Genomic DNA, 20,769 nt, shown 5'->3' with positions numbered 1-20,769 from the left:
CTGTTCTCTGCTGATTCGATAACTCTCATTAAGGCTGATGAGTCTATTATGTAAATGTTTGTTACACTTTAGTGAATTTTATGGAAGACCTATACAGACGACTCAATTTTCCAAATTCTTCCTCCCCATATGATTCTCCTTCCCTGTCTATTCTAAGGCCCACTGTCCATTTAAAGCTCAGTGACTCCCAGGAAACCTTCACTGACCTCCCCAGACCAGGGTAAAAGTATCTGGTTTTAAATTCTTGACTACACCTTTGACAAATACAAAATGGGGGTCAGGAGAAGTACTCTAGAAAGATGGTCTGACCAAAGGTGACTTCAAGGTAAATTGTGCTTCTTACCCCCTTCTGGTAGGGGACTGAATCTCTAAGATTGACAGCAAAGCTGTGTTTCCATAAGCCAAGAGTTGGAAACTCCAAGACCTATGGCCCACTATTCTCTTTAAAAACATTATCTGTCGAAGGCAACAAGCTGGCACCTGGAGAAAATTAGATACAGTTGAGCTTTTGAGGGAACCACACTGGGAGTTGGAAACAATTTATAAATCACAAGTAGTTTAACCAAGGGACACAGAACAGGAGACCTAGGAACCAGAAGCTCATCTGGTCTTCAAGCATAGGAAAGCGGATAGCAAGGAGTAAGAGACAGACTTGGAACCACAGGGAAGATCTTAGCTCAGTAATAATCCACTCATTCCTATTTTGCATCCATGTCCCCTCCCCACCATCCTCAACTGTCCTACCCAGATTGCAGCTCTTTTCTCACCCAGTATCCCAGATCATCAGACTCTTTTCCTAAAGCTTCCCAGCACACTCACTTCCTCCACAATATGGATGCTTCTCATGCACACAGGCCTAGAGTTCTTTGGACAGGATGGTCAAGAACTGCTCCAGCGCCTTTATAAGCTGCTCCTTGATGTTTATCTTGGACCTCGGTCACTAACAGCAATGTTCCTAGAGTCAGCTCAGAGATTTTTGGGTCCAGACATTCATTTCCTGCTAACATTACTACCTGAAGCACTAGCAGAAGTTCTGGTCAATAGACTTATTCCACTACTGCCAGGATTCTTGCACCCTAGTCTGGCCCCGTTCTTTTACTAGTAGAGGTTATTTGGCTTTTGGAGACTGTATCTTAGGGATCAAGTTTGCTAGAGTCTTTAACTCCTTAGTCAACCTGATCTTGAATAGAGCTATGGTTCAGGAAGATTCCTCTGAGTCTTCTAGGAGAATTCCTAAGGCAGGGAAAATTTAACATTTCCCTGATACAAGTGTCAAGTACCCTTGTTTTGTCTAAGACGTCATTAGAACACCCCAAAATAAAATCTTAGGCTTAATTAATGCTTTTGTAAAGCTATACAGATTTTCCTTCCACAATGTCCTTAAATTATTCAGGCTTTAATACCAACCAACCAACTAAAAACATACTTCCTAATCATTTAATACAACTCAACAGAAAATACAAAGAAAGATAAGATAGATCCCTGCCATCCAGATGTTGATAATATTCCAGAAATAATACTTATACCTTTGGTGAGGACAGCCTGGGTACCAGATAAGAAAGCAGAATTTAAGAGGAAGAAAGCAAAATCAAAGAAAAGCAATCAAATCCAGCTAAAGGACATCTGTCTTGGAGCAAGTGGCTCAGGACAGCACAGAGGATTTAGAGGAGCTGAAAGAGATGTCCTACCTTTCCTTCTCTAACCTGAGCTCCTGCCCCACCACAGCAGATGCTCATTCTCACATCTCAAACTGCAAGAACCCTCAACACCAACCTCACTCTTCTACCATCAGTCTTCAGTTCAGTCATAACTACCTTTCCAATCTATCTCTGTTCTTACAGGGGTGATCTGCTTTGTCGCAGGTCATCTATGTGCCTCCTCGACACTGAAGTCTTATTCGTTAGTTACCTTTCAGGCAGGTTCTCTGCTAGTCCTGTAAGTTTGCCAAGTGCATCAGTGGTTCTCTGCTTCCCACTCCACCCACCAACTTAAAGAACTTCCAGAGTAGAAGATTCTTGTATAAACCGCTTTTTCCAGACCCTGTTCTCTACCTGGGATTTCAGTTCTCTTAAACTTTTTGTAATGTCTCTAACATTTTCTGCACCACTCACCCAGGAGTAACTGATCCCTGGAACAAATGAATTACGCCTCTGCAAAATACAGCTCAGTAATAGAAAAATGAAGAGGATAACCTCAAGGGGCTCACTGCCTAGAAAACGGCAAGAAATCCGGTTACTAAGTGGTTTTTACTGTAGTCCGTACGAAAATATCAAGCTCCTAAGCGTTGTAACAGCAATGCGGCATTTCCTAATTCATCAGAACACGTCTATGAAGTACTGTCCTTTCCGATTTGTAGAAGAAACGACTTCGGGAGAGTTCAGCTAATAATCGGAGAACTCGGGATTCCAGTAGAAAGTCCGCCCGACTCCACAGCAGAAGCCGTGAAGCACTGGACTGCAAGCCTAGGCCGAGAACCATGTTCGTGGCGCAGGCACCGGTTCCGAGACACCCCTGGGCACTCAGTTCACTGTACGCATGTAAAGGGTCATGCAGCAGTTCTGCCTTGAAGTTTCAGGAGATACAGCAAACCCAGAAATGACGCCACTTTCGCTGCGCGCGGTGTCTCCGTGTGCGCGCCGTGCGGGCTCGAGCGGGTCCCCGGCCCCTCGCTGCTTCTGGGCTGAGAGCGGGACGCTCGGCGCAGCGCCCAGCACGGCGGACCTCAGCTTCGCCTCCGGGCAGGGCGCTCGCCGGGAGCGCAGAGGCCGCGGCCGGGGAGGCAGGCCAGGAGCGCGAGGCGGCGCACAACCCCTTCTTCCCCCAGGCGGGCGGCGAGGACGACACCCACGCGGCCCCCGCCCCTCGCGTCCGGACTGCCGGTCGGCTCCACGTGCCGCGCCCCGGCTCCCCGCCCCCAGCGCGCCGGGGTCCCTCGTCTCCGCCGGAAGCGGCCCCGGCCGGGCGGGATTGGCGGGCACACCTCTGCGGGCGGCCGGGCCGGGTAAGACTCGCGTCCGGACGGCCGGTCGGCTCCACGTGCCGCGCCCCGGCTCCCCGCCCCCAGCGCGCCGGGGTCCCTCGTCTCCGCCGGAAGCGGCGCCGGCCGGGCGGGATTGGCGGGCACACCTCTGCGGGCGGCCGGGCCGGGTAAGACTCGCGTCCGGACGGCCGGTCGGCTCCACGTGCCGCGCCCCGGCTCCCCGCCCCCAGCGCGCCGGGGGTCCCTCGTCTCCGCCGGAAGCGGCCCCGGCCGGGCGGGATTGGCGGGCGCACCTCTGCCGGCGGCCGGGCCGGGTAAGACTCGCGTCCGGACTGCCGGTCGGCTCCACGTGCCGCGCCCCGGCTCCCCGCCCCCAGCGCGCCGGGGTCCCTCGTCTCCGCCGGAAGCGGCGCCGGCCGGGCGGGATTGGCGGGCACACCTCTGCGGGCGGCCGGGCCGGGTAAGACTCGCGTCCGGACTGCCGGTCGGCTCCACGTGCCGCGCCCCGGCTCCCCGCCCCCAGCGCGCCGGGGTCCCTCGTCTCCGCCGGAAGCGGCGCCGGCCGGGCGGGATTGGCGGGCACACCTCTGCGGGCGGCCGGGCCGGGTAAGACTCGCGTCCGGACGGCCGGTTGGCTCCACGTGCCGCGCCCCGGCTCCCCGCCCCCAGCGCGCCGGGGTCCCTCGTCTCCGCCGGAAGCGGCGCCGGCCGGTGGGGATTGGCGGGAGCACCTCTGCCGGCGGCCGGGCCCGGCCGGGTAAGACTCGCGTCCGGACGGCCGGTCGGCTCCACGTGCCGCGCCCCGGCTCCCCGCCCCCAGCGCGCCGGGGTCCCTCGTCTCCGCCGGAAGCGGCGCCGGCCGGGCGGGATTGGCGGGCGCACCTCTGCCGGTGGCCGGGCCGGTGAGACTCGCGTCCGGACGGCCGGTCGGCTCCACGTGCCCCGCCCCGGCTCCCCGCCCCCAGCGCGCCGGGGTCCCTCGTCTCCGCCGGAAGCGGCGCCGGCCGGGCGGGATTGGCGGGTGCACCACTGCGGGCGGCCGGGCCGGTGAGACTCGCGTCCGGACGGCCGGTCGGCTCCACGTGCCGCGCCCCGGCTCCCCGCCCCCAGCGCGCCGGGGTCCCTCGTCTCCGCCGGAATCGGCTCCGGCCGGGCGGGATTGGCGGGCGCACCTCTGCCGGCGGCCGGGCCGGGCTGGGTGAGACTCGCGTCCGGACTGCCGGTCGGCTCCACGTGCCGCGCCCCGGCTCCCCGCCCCCAGCGCGCCGGGGTCCCTCGTCTCCGCCGGAAGCGGCGCCGGCCGGGTGGGATTGGCGGGTGCACCTCTGCGGGCGGCCGGGCCGGGTGAGACTCGCGTCTGGAGAGCGTGGCGCCGCGGCCCGGGACCCCCTCCCGGCTCGGCCCCGGCGGCGTGTGTGCGGTCCTCCCCGGGATTCCGGCCCCTGCGGCGTGCGGGCGGACAGCCAGAGCTTCCCAAGTCCGGATCGCTGCGCTTGCCGGTCGGTGCGGAGACGGGGAATGGCTGGCTCTGTCGCCGTACTGCCTCGTTCTTCGGTAGATGTGAACTGCTGCGAGTCCCCTTGTCCTTCATTCTGAGTGGTTCCTGAAGCTGGCTTTCTGCAAGTCCACTCCAGAATCCCCTCGCTGAATCCTTAGGACCCGGGAAGTGGAGGTGTGTTGCAAGGATGCCGAGCGGGTAGCAGGTGCGAGGCGCACAGGAGACGCGAGAGGGGCCTCCGTGCGTGGTCCTGAGTTCTGTGCCGGGAAACCGAGGCAGGGCCCCGAAACCAGCGCCCAGATGACGGGGTCACGGCGAGAACGGTAGCCTGTACTGAGATCTTAGCAGAGGCGAGCTCTGAATCTAATGCCATCGGAGTTACCCTCAGGACAACCCCACGTAGAAGGTTTAGTTAACCAGTTACTTTCCTGGTCTTGTTCCTGTGCTGCGGTTATGTAAGTAAGATGTTAACGCTAAGGGAAGCTGAGCGAAGGGTATAGGGACTTGTCTGCACCATTTGGAGAAATTTTCTTTAAATTCAAAATTATTTCAGAATAATACGTTTAAAAAAAAAAAGGTAAGGTTTTTGCAGCGGGGGAAATAGCAGTTTAGAGAAGTTAAGCCACAACACGTAAGAGAACATGACAAGATTCAAGCCTAGGTTGTCCAGAGTCCACAGCCCGTGACCTTCACCACGGCCCCCCATGCTGATGAAGTAGTAGTCCACGTTTAAACAGGCCCTGCTTAAGTCTGCTATTCCATGGGAGACCGAAACTATCTACACCCACACTGTGTACTACCTACCTAGGTTAAGGTGACTTTACTATTCGTCTACACTAGGTATGACACTATTCCACTATCTTTATCAACATGACATAACTACTCCAGGAAATTCTTGCCCTGGAAGATAGAGTTGTAAATAATCATATTTGCTTCAATAAATTACCCCTCAAAAAATCCACCTGAATTAATATGAGACTCCCAACTTTAAATGGATAGGATCCAGACGTTTTGAAACCCTCAGCTGAAAACCTTCATCTTGTTGAGTCCATCAGTTCTAAACTATAGTGTCATGATCCTTCCCCAATCCTTATTCTGCTTTGAGAGATCTGCCTTAAACCCCTGAAACCTCATACATACCCTGACTTTGCCCTCCTCCCGGGGAGATGCTGCTAAGACTCTTGTCACAGGAGTGCTAGCATTCGTACAAATAAATTCAGCTTGGCCTTGTCAGTGGATTGTTTTGGTGTAATTTTTGGAAAGCAGGGGTCTAACAATGTTCTCAGCATTATGAAAAATGCTCTTTCTTGACAAACATTCCTTCTACTTAGAAAAGGGTTTGAATTAGCTTAGACATACTTTTCTAATTCGGGTCGAGCCTTGTTGCTCTTCTGAAACAGACACATTAGACTTAGTAAGTTCAGGGATTTAGTCAATGTGTGTGTGTGTCTTTTTAACTGTGGCTTCTATAACCTTAGGAGTGTGCCCTGAAAGATAATACTTGTTGTCGTCCTCGCTGACCATTGGAGCTGGAATGGCTGCAGTGTTCCTCCCACGGGCTCCTGAAGAGCCAGAGGGGCTCTTCAGAGTAAACAACAAAAAACGTCCTGCCAAGGTTCAGGGATCTGACCCACAGTGGAGCAGCGCAAACAGCCAGGAGTTATTCCGCCAGCGCTTCCGGCAGTTCTGCTACAGGGAGACTCCTGGACCCCGTGAGGCCTTCAGCCAGCTCCGGGTGTTCTGCTGTGAGTGGTTAAGGCCTGAGATGCACAGCAAGGAGCAGATGTTGGACTTGCTGGTGCTGGAGCAGTTCCTGACCATCCTGCCCGAGGAGCTGCAGGCCTGGGTGCAAGAACATCACCCGGAGAGCGGGGAGGAGGCCGTGGCTATGCTGGAAGACCTGGAGAAGGAATTGGATGAACCAGGCCAGCAGGTAGAAAGGGACCTGTGCTTAATGCAGGGATGGTTGGGAGTGGGCATCCAGGCCGTTCCTTTATGGGCTCTTGGGATCATGTACACTGTGAGCCCTTCAGATGCCCAAATGAGCTTGCTTGTTCTCAGGTTTCAACCCAGACCTGTGCACAGGAAGTGCTTTCTGAGACATCGGAGCCTCTGGATCCAGCTAAGGAAGTAGCATATCTCCAGCCTCAACCCGTGGAGATCCCGCTTAAGGGTGAGTCTCAGGACCCTCAACACCAGGGCTGTGGTTAGTGTTGACACTTGGGTCATGTGGCTCCCCTGGAGACCTTAGAATTATTCATCATTGAACACATATATATTGAATACTTTGTGCCAGGCACCGTGCAAGGCACTGGGTATAGTGAACAAAGCAGACATGATCCTTGTTTTCATGGAGCTTACAAAGTAAACGTACCATAACAGATTGTATATGGGGGAAGAAGAAGGTAGTCAGAGAAGGGCTTTTTGAGGAAGTAACATGGGAGCCAAATCCCAAAAGTAGAGTAGAAATTAGCCAGGTGAGTTGTAAAGGGGAAAGCAACGTAGGTCTAAAAGCATGTGCAAAAGCAGGTGGGAGAGAGGTGGGTTTGAAAGAAAGCCAGTGTGACTGGAGCATGGAGAGAAAGGCGGAAGAGCAGAGAGAAGGTGGTCAGGGGCCAGAACACAAGGGTTTTTAGGGTACAGGTAAGGAGTCAGGACATGTTTAACTTTCAAGGTGTATGAGACCTACTTCTGGGTTCTATGAGAATCAGAGGAATTTAGATTCCATTATTTTCATGGGCTTTTTAAAATTTTCCTATAACTAGAATAAATAAATAAATAAAATAAAATTTTCCTATAACTCAGGGACTAGACTCTATTAATCCTAGGCACCCTAGATTATAGTTCGTCATTCATAGAAACCAGTTTCTCTTTAAAATGTGAAATCAGTTTTTTCCTTTCATAGTAAGTTTTTTAAACTCCTGATGTACTTTATCAGTTAAGGCACCATTCACTGGGCAACACCTTTCCTCTGGGTTCACTTTTACTGAAGTTCATTCAGTATCTAAATATCTCTCTGTCAAATAAATAAAATCTTTAAAAAAAAACCTATTTATCAACCTGTTCATTTCGCTGCACTACTTCACATCCGTTAGTTTTTGTCTCTGTCCTACATCCCAGTGGGGTCCTGTTCCGTTCCAGTTTATTCTGTCTCCAATTGATCCAATTGATTTTTTTTTTTTAAGATTTTATTTATTTCATTTGACAGAGAGACAGCCAGCGAGAGAGGGAACACAAGCAGGGGGAGTGGGAGAGGAAGAAGCAGGCTCATAGCGGAGGAGCCTGATGTGGGGCTCGATCCCATAACGCCAGGATCACGCCCTGAGCCGAAGGCAGACGCTTAACGACTGAGCCACCCAGGCGCCCCCCAGTTGATCCACTTCTAAAATTTTATTCAGTTTTAATATAATCTTTTCTTGTTTCATTTTTATTTCATAATTCCACGTTTATGTGCCATGGACACTGTGTCCTCACTCACCTCCCTTAGGTAGCGTTCATCTTTCCAGGCTTTTTGATAAGAATAATTGCATCTGGATTGAATTCATGCTCCAGGTGGTGATTTTGTTAATCATCTTTCTTAGCATTCTGTTCACGTGTTTTGAAATTTTCATCTCTGGGCTCAAATTGAGTAATTTCTGATGTGCTTTACATTCCCTCCCTTGCTGAGCTGTTTGTGTTCCCTCTGCCCCCACGCCCACCAGCCCTCCAGTGATCACACACCGTCAGTGCCGTCACGGGCTTCCAGGCGGCTAATGGGCTTCTTGGTCGCAGAGCCTCCACATGTTCGTGTGTGTGTGCCTGGGGGTCCCACCCAGACTCCCCGTTTTCCTGTGGGCCACTGTCTCTGTCCCTCTCTGGAGCCCAGCAGGCCCACGGTTGCAACTGTAGCTACCCTTCTATGGTTCTGTTTCCTTTCTGGTCCACAGAGAGGTTTATCTTGTTTTTTTAGCACAGATGTGTTATAGATTAATTTTTACGTCTATCACTCCGTGTATTTGGAGCTAGAGTATGAACTCGCTGTGCCATCCGGACTAGAACTACACCATCTTCCCCAACCTTTTTTTTTTTTATATAAATTTTTATTTATTTAAGTAATGTCTACGCTCAACGTGGGGCTTGAGCTCACAACCCCGAGATCAAGAGTCACATGCTCTACTGGCCGAGCCAGCCGGGAGCCCCTTCCCCAACCTTTTTTAGTCAGTTAGAAATTATGTTTCTATGCTATGATTTTTTTTTTAATAATAATCCCTAAATTTTCTTTTCATGCTGATAGGAATCTTAGTTCTGTTACATGTGCAGTGATGTCTTGGATCCCATCCTACAGTACATTTTCTATTTGCTAATGGCTTTAAAAGACTGTGTTCTTTCTTCTTTTCTAAAGATTTTATTTATTTAGAGAGAGGACTTGTGAGCACATGAGCAGGGGGAGGGGCAGAGGGAGAGAGAGAATCCCAAGCGGACTCTGCACTGAGCAGGGCCCAATGCAGGACTCAGTCTCACCACCCCAAGTTCATGACCTGAGCCGAAATCAGGAGTCGGACGCTCAACTGACTGAGCCATCCTGGTGCCCCTAAAAGACTATGTTCTTACGTAAATGTGTACTTTGTGTGATTTTCCTTTGAATTCTGCACACAGATGTATCTAAGGTAGCTGTACCATAAAAATTTAAAGGGCCTCAAACTTTAAGATAACCTTACGTAGTCAGTAGCAGGAGAACTTTCTCACCAGTGTGGCAGGGTGATCTGGCGAGGAACTACTACAGGCCCCAGTCCTAAGAGGAGGCCTGGGGAAAGGCTCCTCCCACTCTGGGCAGCATTGCTTCTCAGCTCCACCTTCGTACAGTGGGAGCCCTGACACCCAGGGGGGCTGTCACTTTCCTCAGGCGGGGTGCCAGTGAACTCTGTCCCTCGTCCACACTCAGAGAGCTCACATCTGCTCTTCAGCCATGGCTCCTTCCCCCTTTCCTCCCAGAGTATCCTTAGCCGACCCGTTTTGGCAGTCGGCCCGTGCCTCTGCCTAGGGTTAGGTCTGACGTATACTGCCTCCTGGATCTTCAGCTGTCTCCATACTTGTCTTTCCTCCCATCGCCATCCCCCCCCATTTAAAAGCATATTGCTTTTCCCTGCATTATTCCTACTTGGTTACAAATTCTGCCCTTCACTCTGGGTCCTAAAATGGGATTACTTCAGGGAGAATACGCCTTGAGTGGGACAATCTCACTTTTTTTCAGAAACTGTTGACCATTGAGGAAGTGGCCATGTTGCCTACCCTGGAGGAGTGGGGGTGTTGCCGTGCTCAGAGGCACCTCTGTAGACAGGCAGGGGAATTACGGGAACATGCTTTCCTTAGGTCAGGACAGACCAGAGTCTGGGTCTGTTAAAGACCCTCCTCTGTGTTCGTCACCATTTGCCTGGGAAGTCTCAACGATCCACAGAGTGTAGCTTCAAGCTTGACAGATTCCCAGGTTCTCATTAGCAAGAAGAGTAGTGGTGTCTTTGGGGCCAAATCAGTTTCTGTCTGTCCCTACATAACATTCTTTTGTGCCCCGTGTGTCTAGACTCTGATCTCCTTGTTCTGCATATTTGGAAATAGGGTACTTTTCTGTGCTCTGACCGCTCGTTTCTCAGTTCTCCCAGAGGCCTTCAGAGCCGTCTGCACAGAACTGCTTCATGGTTCCACATCAGCACTGGCCCCTGTGGCTTCCTTTCTGCTCCTCCCACAGTCCTGTTCCTTCATCTCTCTCTGCTCTGCCCTTCCCTCGGAACCTGTTCTCGTCTCAGATCCTTTCTTCTGTTGTTGATTTACTCCTCCTTGACTTGTCTCCACGCTGCCCAAATGATGCCCTGCCAGTCCAGACACTGCTAGTCCTCCCTTCCTTTGTAATCTCCCGCTTTCTTCCTCAAGTGTTGTAAAACTATTTTGCTGGTATAGTTAAGCTGTGTGCTTCTAGTATATGTGTTTAATTTTATTTCCTGTATATTTCATTGATATTTGATATCTTTCCTTTTTGTTTCAGATGATGTGGGAATTGAGAAAGGAGAACTGATTCAAAAGCAGGGGTTAACTATAGATATGGAATCTTCAAAAAAGTCATCTGGCCAAATGAACAGAAAGGTCCCTGAATGTGGAGAAACCCAAGAACATGAAGGACGGACAAAAAGATATCAGAGAAACACTTCAACTGTGAGAAGATATAAGTGCGATGAATGTGGGAAAAGATTCACTCAAAACTCAGGCCTCATTAGACATAAAAGAATCCACACTGGAGGAAGACCCTATTCATGTAACGTGTGCAGCAAAACTTTCATCCAGAGCTCACAACTTATTGACCATCAGAGAATCCATAACCGGTTAAAACCCTATCAGTGTGATGAGTGTGGAAAAGCCTTTTATTACAGTTCACAACTTGTTCAGCATCAGAGGACCCACACTGGAGAAAAACCTTTCCAATGCAATGAGTGTGGGAAAGCTTTTCGCTACAGCTCAGGCCTTGTTCGACACCAAAAGACCCACACAGGAAAGAAGCCATACCAGTGTAGCGACTGTGGGAAGGCTTTCTGTCTGAGCTCACATCTGATTGAGCATCAGAGAGTCCACACTGGAGAGAAGCCGTACCGGTGCAGTGAGTGCGGGAAAAGCTTCAGCCAGAGCTCAGGCCTCTTCCGTCACCAGAGAATCCACAGTGGGGAGAAACCCTATGAGTGTGACGAGCGTGGGAAGGCCTTCAGTCACAGCTCAGCTCTAATGGGACACCAGCGCATCCACAGTCGCAAGAGGCCTTATGAGTGTGATGTGTGCGGGAAAGCATTCAATTACAGCTCACATCTTCTGCGACACCGAAGAATCCACACTGGAGAGAAGCCCTATGAGTGTGACGTGTGTGGGAAAGCTTTCCAGCGGAACTCACAGCGCATTGTACATCAGCGGATCCACTCTGGAGAGAAGCCGTGGTGATTGTTCATTGGCATGCATTCCTGAAAGTACAGGGATGTGGGGAATTCTGTGATCACCACTGCACTTCCAACGGTCATTTGAAAATACTTCTGGAAAGAACGAGTTCTCAACATTTGCTACAACATGGACGGCACTGGAGGAGATAATGCTAAGTGAAATAAGTCAAGCAGAGAAAGACAACTATCATATGATTTCTCTCATCTATGGAACATAAGAACTAGGATGATCAGTAGGGGAAGAAAGGGATAAAGAAAGGGGGGGTAATCAGAAGGGGGAATGAAGCATGAGAGACTATGGACTCTGAGAAACAAACTGAGGGCTTCAGAGGGGAGGGGGGTGGGGGAATGGGATAGACCGGTGATGGGTAGTAAGGAGGGCACGTATTGCATGGTGCACTGGGTGTTATACGCAACTAATGAATCATCGAGCCTTACATCGGAAACCGGGGATGTACTGTATGGTGACTAACATAATATAATAAAAAATCATTTAAAAAAAAAAAAAGAAAGAAAATACTTCTGGAGGCTGAGACGGGTGATCACCTGACAGCTTACCAAACAAGCATGTCCTTCCACATTCTCAAACTTCCTTCTCTGAAGCAAGGGCTCAGGAACCCTCAGTGATCCATGGGATATGTACTCAGGGGTCGCAGAGACGGCTGCTGTTCCTCTCCCCTCCCTTCTCCCCCCTATTTTCTTTGGAGTTAGAGTAAGGATCTTATCTGAAGTGTGACTTTAGAGTTAACATCTCATCTACATAAAAAAAAAATCCTGAATTTTAGGTTAATTTGATAAAAGACATCAGCCTATCGATTATCTATGCTGAAACATTGTGAATACAAAAACCACTGTGTAGTCTGGGATGAACGATTTGTGTCGATAGGAAAGATCAGTGGGGTAGAGCAAGAGGATGGCTCACGCACATGCCAGTGGCCTTTCACATCTTCCACCAGAAATGCCAAACAGGCCAGTGGGCTGTATTTGGCCTGCACGTGTATTTTTCCCATAAGGTATTTTTTTTCAATAATATATAAAATTATTTCAGTTTTTTAAAGCTGTTTTTTTAAGGTTTATTTATTTATTTGGAGAGGGAGAGAGAGTTCCCAGCAGACTCTGCACTGAGTGCAGAGCCCAATGCAGGGCTTGATCTCATGACCCTGAGATCATGACCTGAACCAAAATCAAAAATCGGATGCCCAACTGACTGCATCACCCAGGTGCCCCAATTATGTCAACTTTTTAAAAATCTGGTGATGTCACGTAAAATCTGACTTTCCGGATTCTCTTACAAAAATGCATGATGTGGCAACACTAGATGGCATATTCCCACAAGGCAAGAGTTGACTGGAACAGATTATCACTACAGTGTGTTTAGACGTGGTCCACTGCCACACAGCTCCCCGTGGTCTCCCGCCCCTCCCTCACCCTACCTGTGTGAGCCCTGCCCTTCCCTAAGTGCTTCTCGGGCTTGCAGGTTCCAGGCCAACTTGCCACCAAGAGTTCCACCTTAGTTTTACACACTGGCCCCCAGTAAGATTTTCTCTGAAGAAAGGGCTTTCTGCTAACAAGAGCTTGAAGATTTAGATTTAAAAAATAAATTTAAAATTGGTGCGCCTGGGTGGCTCAGTCAAGCGCAGTTCAGGTCGTGATCAGGATCCTGGGATTGGGCCCCACGGCGGGTGCTCTGCTTAGCAGGGAGTCTGCTCCCTTTCCCTCTGTGCTCTCTTGTTCTCTCACTTTCTCTCAAGCTAATAAAGCAAATAAAATATTTTTTTAAAAAAGAAGAAGAAAGAAATGTGGAGGTTGAGAGGGTGGAGGTGGGAGCACTGATACTGATCCACCCTTCATTTCTATGCCCTGTAGGCCGAATGCCTAATATGGAAGACCCCCACCCAAATCTAAGGTCACTGCCGTTCTTTCTATCACTCAGGACCCTGGCCCTGCATGGGTCTCTGAGTGTTGGGACACAGGACACCTCCCTTTAGATACAAAAAAAACCAAACTGTTCAACCATGCTCAGCCTGACTCTGCCTTCTTTTTATTTTTATTTTTATTTTTTTTAAGATTTTATATATTTATGTGGCAGAGAGACAGCCAGCAAGAGAGGGAACACAGCAGGGGGAGTGGGAGAGGAAGAAGCAGGTTCCCAGCAGAGGAGCCCGATGTGGGACTCGATGTGGGACTCGATCCCGGGATGCCAGGATCACACCCTGTGCCAAAGACAGACACTTAACGACTAAGCTACCCAGGCACCCCTGACTTCCTTCTTAACAAACCAGCCAAGCAGGAGGATTCTCTCCCAGGAGCAAGAATACATTTCTGGTGGGGCCCCTGGGTGGCGCAATCGGTCAAGCGTCCCAACTCGATTTTGGCTCGGGTCATGATAGCAGGGTCATGAAATCGAGCCAAGCCCCAAGTCAGTTAGGTGCTGGGCATGGAGCCTGCTTAACAGTCTCTCCCTCTGCACCCCCACCACGACCACCCTGGCTGGTGTGTGCACGCTCTCTCTCTCCCCTTCTTTAAATATTTTTTTTTAAAGAATTCATGCTTGGCCTCTCTGGGAAGCATGTGATTTACCCATTCCTCCTAAAGAGGAAATTGTGTTGTGAGATAGAAATACCCATTATAAATTCATTAAATGATGTAGCGAAAGGAAACGTCCTCTGCAAACTCCGACCATCAGGGCTGCCATTTGTGGAACAGCGGTGTGTCCAGCATCGAGCTTGTTGTATCTCACGCAGACGTTCCGACCCTGCTGTAGGGTACTATTTCTTACCTCAAACAGTGTGTAGATGTGACTTACGTTATGAAGGGCTTATAATAAAATGAAAAGTTTTTAATACATTTAAATGTTAAACAGCCTATAAAAGTATTTTTAGAATATAATAACCATGTAAAACAGACTTAAAATATTAAAAGTTGGAAGTAATAAAATGCCAGCAGTGTATCAGGTTATGAAAAGGGAGTGATTGTCACCTTTCCTTCTATTTCTCTGTATATTCCAGATGGAAGAGTGAGAATTCATACACTTGCAGTAAATACTTTTTAAAAATTAAAATACTACGGAATTACTTGAGCCTTTCTGGAGATGATTCTTTGATAGCCTTTTCCATTATTTCCTTTAGGACTGGTTTACTTAGAGTTTTCTACCTTTCTTTAAAACACTTTAAGTAATCTCTACACCCAACATAGGGCTTGAACTCACAACCCCGAGATCGAGAACTGGACTCCACCAACTGAGCCAGCCAGGTGCCCCACAGATTTTGCTACTTCTTGAATGAATTTTGGAACTATAGGTTCTTTCCCAGAAAATCATCAATGTCGTTGAGATTTTTTTAAATTTTGGTAGCATACTTACTTCTTCATCTGCTGTTTGTCATTTACAATTTTTAAATGTTTTCTCTCAATTGGATTTACCGTAGGTTTGGGGGGGGTGTGTTTTGTTTTTTGTGTGTTTTTTTAGCTTGGATACCATTTGTTTATTATAAAAGAGAGACATGAAAATAATTTACACGATGAAAGATTTCACTGGAATGAGCAGCTTCACTTCATGCCATGTTAATGATTCTAGTCCCCATACTTTCTGATGTCACCATCTCTACATAAGAAATAATCCTTGTCATCTAGAACTACTTTGGTGCCTCCGTATTCTGGGAGAAGAACTTTGTCCTCAACTTTCACACTAACTGGTTGAGTCTCTCTACCCTTTCCTTTAGAGCCCAACCCAACAGCTACTACTGTTGCTTGCAACACTTTTCACTGAGATTTTTCTGGAAGCATAATACCTCCTTTGGTTACAGTTTCAGCTGCACTCCTTTCAACTAAAACTCCATCAAAGAGGGGAAAAAACTTTCTAAATGCCTGCCTTGCCGTGACTCCGGCCGCCAGAGTGCTTACAGGTTTGTGGTTTTTAATAGGCTTATTTACAAATGTTTTGTTCTTGGGTCTATTAATGTCACTTTTTCTGTGTTCTGATTCATTTACTTTTGCTTTTATCCTTCTTTACTAACCTTTCCGTTGGGGATTTCCTTCTCATCCTTTTTCTAATTTCTTGAATGCTTAGTTCACTCATTTTCTCTTTTTAAATAACGAAAGCAAATGAGACTATACGTCCATCGAATGCTGTGATTTGTAGTCTACTAGTGTTTTTGTGGGGTGCTTATTTGTTTGGTTTTGGTAGCTTTGGAAGATCTAAATAGAGAAGCAAGCCCTGGTTGTTACACGCTGCGCTGCCCGCTTATGCCTGAAGGCAGAGAGGCTCTATCCAGGCAGAGGAAGGACAAAACCAAGCCAAGGACCAGAGCCAGGGTTTTACCAGGAAGCCTCATTCTGGCTGATGTTCAACGACGCACATTTCCACAGCCCTCCACAGAGCTCCAAAGCTCTGGCAAGCTGATTGTCTGAAGCTGGTGGCTGCCTGAAGCCTGGGGCATACCTGAAGAATATTCTGGATTCCTTAAGAAGTTCAGGACCTGGAGCAGGGTTTGTGTTTGGAACCTGGTGAGAGAATTTGATACAAGACATTAGGTAAGGAGGAAGAAACATGCTGGTAAGTGCACTGCACTGAAGTGGGGGCAGCAGGGAAAAGTTGAGCAGTGTCTGCGGTTTTAATTTGCTCAGCTGGCTATGAGCACGTGTTACACCACAGTCAAAGGAAGGGGTTGGCTGTCCATCGTGTACTTCAAACGGAAAGAACAGCAATTATGCTCTTTTTTAATTTCTCTCCCAGAGAGGACAGTTCTCTAAAGCTGGCTTACTTGGAAGTTACTCATTTCTGCGTTTCCTAAATGACCCTTTCAGGTTTATTTTTAAAAATTTTTTAAAGATTTATTTATTTATTTTAAAGAGCACATGAGCTGGGGGAGGGGCAGAGGGAAAGAGAGAGAGAAGGCGACTCCCCGGTGAGCTCGGAGACTGATGAGGGGCTCAATCTCAGGACCCTGAGATCATGACCTGAGCCGAAATCTGGAGTTGGATGCTTAACTGACTGAGCCACCCAGTTTATTTGATCACTTATATGTGCCCTACAAAGCATAGTGAAGTTGAATCTGATTTTCATCTGAAAGGAGTTACATCCTTTTACAAAATGACCTGTCAGGCAAAGAATTTCAGAGAGAAAAGGATATTGATGACATTTCCCAAACAGGGAGATTGTTTGTGGGTTGTGAAGAATAAATGAGGTTTTAAAACAAGTATCTTTCTTGTTTACACCAGTAATAAATTTTTGTAGAAAGTTAAATTTTAGAGGGGCACCTGGCTGGCTTAATCTGTAGAGCATGCAACTCATGATATCGGGGTTGTAAATTGGAGCCCCATGTTGGATGCAGAAACATTACTTAAAATCTTAAAAAAAAATAAAAAAGTTTACTTTTACAGAAATATATAATATAAAATGAAGTTCTCTGTAAGTTTACCCCAACTGAGAACACATTTAAGATAATTACTCTACAAAAATAATCATATACTGTTTTGTAACTTACTTTTTTTATTCAATATGCCTTTGGGATCTTTTAGTTTTTAGCTTTTAAAAAGGTTGGGGATATAAAAATCTAAATTCCCAAATGTGGACATTTGGGTATCCCCAATTTAAATCAACAATGTTTCTTTGTATATGTTTGTACATTTGTGTCTTTTTTTAAAGATCTATTTACTTATTTTAGAGCTCGAGAGTTGGGGGAGGGGCAGAGGGAGAGAGAATCTCAAGCAGACTCCCCACTAAAAAGAGCCCCAAGTGGGGCTTGATCTCACTACCATGAGATCATGACCTGAGCAGAAATCAAGGGTCAGTGGCTCAAACAACTAAGCCACCCAGGTGCCCCTTGTGTATTTCTAAATAAATAATTGCAAGAAGCTAAGTTGTTGGATCAAGAGGTATGGACATACTAACTTTAAAGTCTTGCCTTCTGAAATATACAACCCACACTTTCCAATACTAAACATGACCATTCTTTTTATCTTTAGTAATCTGAATAATTTAAAATTTTTTTGTTATTGTTTTAATTTAAATTCTTTATTAGTGAACTTGAGCCCCATTTCATGTTGTCTATTTGTGTTCTATAAATGTTTACCTAAGTTGTTTGCCAATTTTTCTATTGGCTTGGAGGTATTTTTCTTATTTTTTTTGTAAGAGGTCTTTGTGTATTAAGAAAATCAGTCCTGTGTCTTTTAGATGGGTGACATATTTTACTCTGAGCTTATACTTTAGCCTTTATTTTCTTCATTTAAAATTCCAAATTTTTACATCACCAGTTCCATTTATCTTTTCCTTTATAGGTTATCAGTTATATGTCTTTAGGGTTTTATGACATGCTTAGAACCCTCCCCACTCCAAGGTAGCAATAGCTTTCCAGCCTATCTCCCTGCTTCTGTCCTTGTCCAACCCCTTTCACTTACAAGTTTATTTTTAACACAACAGTCAGAAAACTCTTTCGATAGCTGTATGTGAACATGTTACTCTCCTGCTCAGAAATTCTGATTAACTTCCCATCTTGGAGTAAAAAATATATGTATCCTTGAACTCACCCGTGACTCATCTCTTTCCTTCTCTCTACTCCCAACACCTTTTGTTGCCTTAGCTCCAGACACACAAGCCTCCTTCCTGTGCCTAGAATATTTCAAACACACTCCACCCCAGGCTGTGCATTTGCTATCCCTCTCCCGGAAACAGCTTTACCCCTGATGATACATTCACTCATCTCCCTCAATCTTTGCTCAAATGTCAGTGTGCTAGTGAGGTCCCTCATGACCACCCTATTTAAAATTGCATTACTTCATTCTCACTCCAAACTTCGTATTTCCTTTTTCTCCTTGGCACTAACATCCACCATCTAATATACTATATATTTTTCTTGTTTATTGCCTGACTCCCTACCTCATACACAGAAGCACACACACTAAATTACAAATTCCATGAAGTCAAGGGTATGGTTTTCCTTGAACTATAGTTCCAGCTTCCAGAACAGTGCCTGGCATAGCGGGTGAGTAATCAATATATGTGTAACAAAGGGAAAGGGGGAGGGAACCTAATCGTTTCTAACCCATCAGATTGGCAAACACCAAAATATCTTATGAGATTGTGTTGACAAGTATAGGTAAACAGGAACATGTCTAGTAGGTTCTATGATTGGTAATTTGGCAGTAACAAAAGTACAAATGTCCCTACTCTGTACCCTAGTAATTCTATTTCTAGGAATATATACTATGTAAATACCCTTACACATGAGAAAGATTTATTACAGTAATTTATTGCAGCAGCGTTTCAAAAAGAAGATTGGAAACAACCTGCTTACCATCAATGGGGTAATTATTTATGAATGATGGCACATACAATGAAGACTATGCAATTGTTTAAAAAAAAAAAGGCAAGATCGAGGAAACCCTTTATGCACAATCTCCAGTATTAGCTGCTAGGAAGCAGCAAGCGAGGCGCAGAAATGCTACCATTTGTGCAGGAGGAAGGCGAGGGTGGCATGTACCTGCCTGCTGTGTCTACAGAACAGTACGTGTGCCCCGAGAAACAGGCTGTCCAAATTAGATGCTGGAGGGCACTTACTCTTTTTAAATATTGAACTGTGTGGATGCATTACTTTTTCATACTACGTATCTAATAAGTAAACCTATAAAGTTCTTGAGAGGGGAAAAGTTTTGAGAAAGAACAAAGAGGACGTGCTCGCGGGCCCGCGCACAGCCCGCTCGTCCACGTGGTCCTCCACGGGCGGGGCCACCAAGGCGAGGCTTCCTAGAGCGGCCGGAAGTGCCGGCGGCAGGCGGCGGGGCGCCCATTGGTCGGCTGGAGTCCGGCCTTTGTTCCGGGCCGCCGAGAGGTGGGTGCTGTGGCGGCGGGCACCTGTCCTGCGTCCGTCGCTTGTGCAGGGGAGGACGCGGGCCGACGCTCGGGAGTGGACGGGGTGAACGCGAGGCGGCGTCTGCCCCCACAGCGCCGAACCCCGGGGCGAATCAGCGAGCCTCCTCACGCGGCTGTGGACGCTCGGCGTTCTTCGGTGCTGACGAGAGCCGGCTGCCCGTCAGCCCGGTGAGAAACGCGGGAGCTTGGCACACGCGGAGCCGTAGCTCGGGTCGGCAGAAGGACCTTGCTTTCAGTCCGAGCGCCCGTTGGGTCCGTGCGCCTGCTCGCCCTGGTTCCGTCCATCGGCGGGTGTCCATGTTCACGGCAGCTCTGGTCATTTCCCCGCGGTCACCAGCTCTTCTCTGAAACAAGGTTCCGGGAGGTCCTCCTTGACTCAGCCCCAGAGAGGACTAACCTCGCACGCAGCCCACGATGGCCGCAGCCCCGGAACCCGAGGGACAAAAGGGACTTGTAGTAGTTAAGGCAGAAGACCACCGCTGGGGACCGGACTCCGTCTCACAGAACTACACCCCTCACAAGAGGGAGGTCTTCAGGCAGCACTTCAGGAAGCTCTGCTATCAGGATGCACCGGGGCCCCGGGAAGCCCTTTCCCAGCTCTGGGAGCTTTGCCGCCAGTGGCTGAGGCCAGAATGCCACACCAAGGAGCAGATTTTAGACCTGCTGGTGCTGGAACAGTTCTTGAGCATTCTTCCCAGGGACCTGCAAGCATGGGTGCAGGCGCACCATCCGAAGACGGGGGAGGAGGCGGTGACGGTGCTGGAGGACCTGGAGCGGGAGCTGGATGAACCTCGGAAGCAGGTGGGAAGGGGACACTGGTTTGGCTGGGAGAGATCGGGGTATATGGACCGAGCCAAAGCAAAAAAAAAAGCATGTGAAAGAACACCTGGAGGTATTTCATAAGTTATCCTCGAGAAGAACAAGGCTTAGGGAGGGACCCGGCTGCCAGTGTCAAATCACTGAAGGGTGGTTGAGTACAGACACAGGAAACTGATGCAGACTCAGTTTGGAAAGCTGGGATCCATGAGAAGTTACAGGAAGGTAAGTAGGTAACGGAGGTAAACAGAATTCAACATTCATAGCTATCTATTAAAAAATGGGCTACCTGCTTAAAAAAAAAAATCCCTCTCTTTCCATGGAAATAGTCGCCGTGGGTTCAAATAGATGTCAAGGATGTTACAGAACAGCACTGTCCAAAAGAAATATAATGTGAGCCATAGGTGTAGTTAAAATTTACTGGTAGCCACATTTTAAAAAATAACAAGTGCGGGGCCACCTGGGTGGCACAGCGGTTAAGCGTCTGCCTTCGGCTCAGGGCGTGATCCTGGCGTTATGGGATCGAGCCCCACATCAGGCTCCTCCGCTATGAGCCTGCTTCTTCCTCTCCCACTCCCCCTGCTTGTGTTCCCTCCCTCGCTGACTGTCTCTATCTCTGTCGAATAAATAAATAAAATCTTAAAAAAATAATAAAATA

General features: G+C 48.2%; 1 protein-coding gene across 3 annotated transcripts in view; it reads left to right on the top strand.

Moving 5' to 3' along the window:
• Positions 1–4,293: 4,293 nt before the first annotated feature.
• The window catches only part of ZKSCAN8 (zinc finger with KRAB and SCAN domains 8), a 60,847-nt gene continuing 44,371 nt past the window's right edge, over positions 4,294–20,769 (top strand). For 2 of the 3 annotated variants that reach the window (XM_026489565.4, XM_026489564.4), the window contains exon 1: positions 19,212–20,096. In XM_026489565.4, the coding sequence (XP_026345350.2) occupies positions 19,710–20,096 (387 nt within the window). In that variant the 5' untranslated portion in view covers positions 19,212–19,709. Of the gene's footprint in view, positions 4,934–5,956; positions 6,412–6,539; positions 6,652–10,494; positions 11,426–19,211; positions 20,097–20,769 lie in introns of those variants that run through there. The other variant, XM_057304970.1, reaches the window with a different exon arrangement.

This window comes from Ursus arctos, unplaced genomic scaffold (genome assembly GCF_023065955.2).
Source record: "Ursus arctos isolate Adak ecotype North America unplaced genomic scaffold, UrsArc2.0 scaffold_31, whole genome shotgun sequence".
In the NCBI taxonomy this organism is placed as follows: domain Eukaryota; kingdom Metazoa; phylum Chordata; class Mammalia; order Carnivora; family Ursidae; genus Ursus; species Ursus arctos.
The sequence above is the reverse complement of the archived record's forward strand: the minus strand, read 5'-3'. Positions and strand labels throughout refer to the sequence as shown.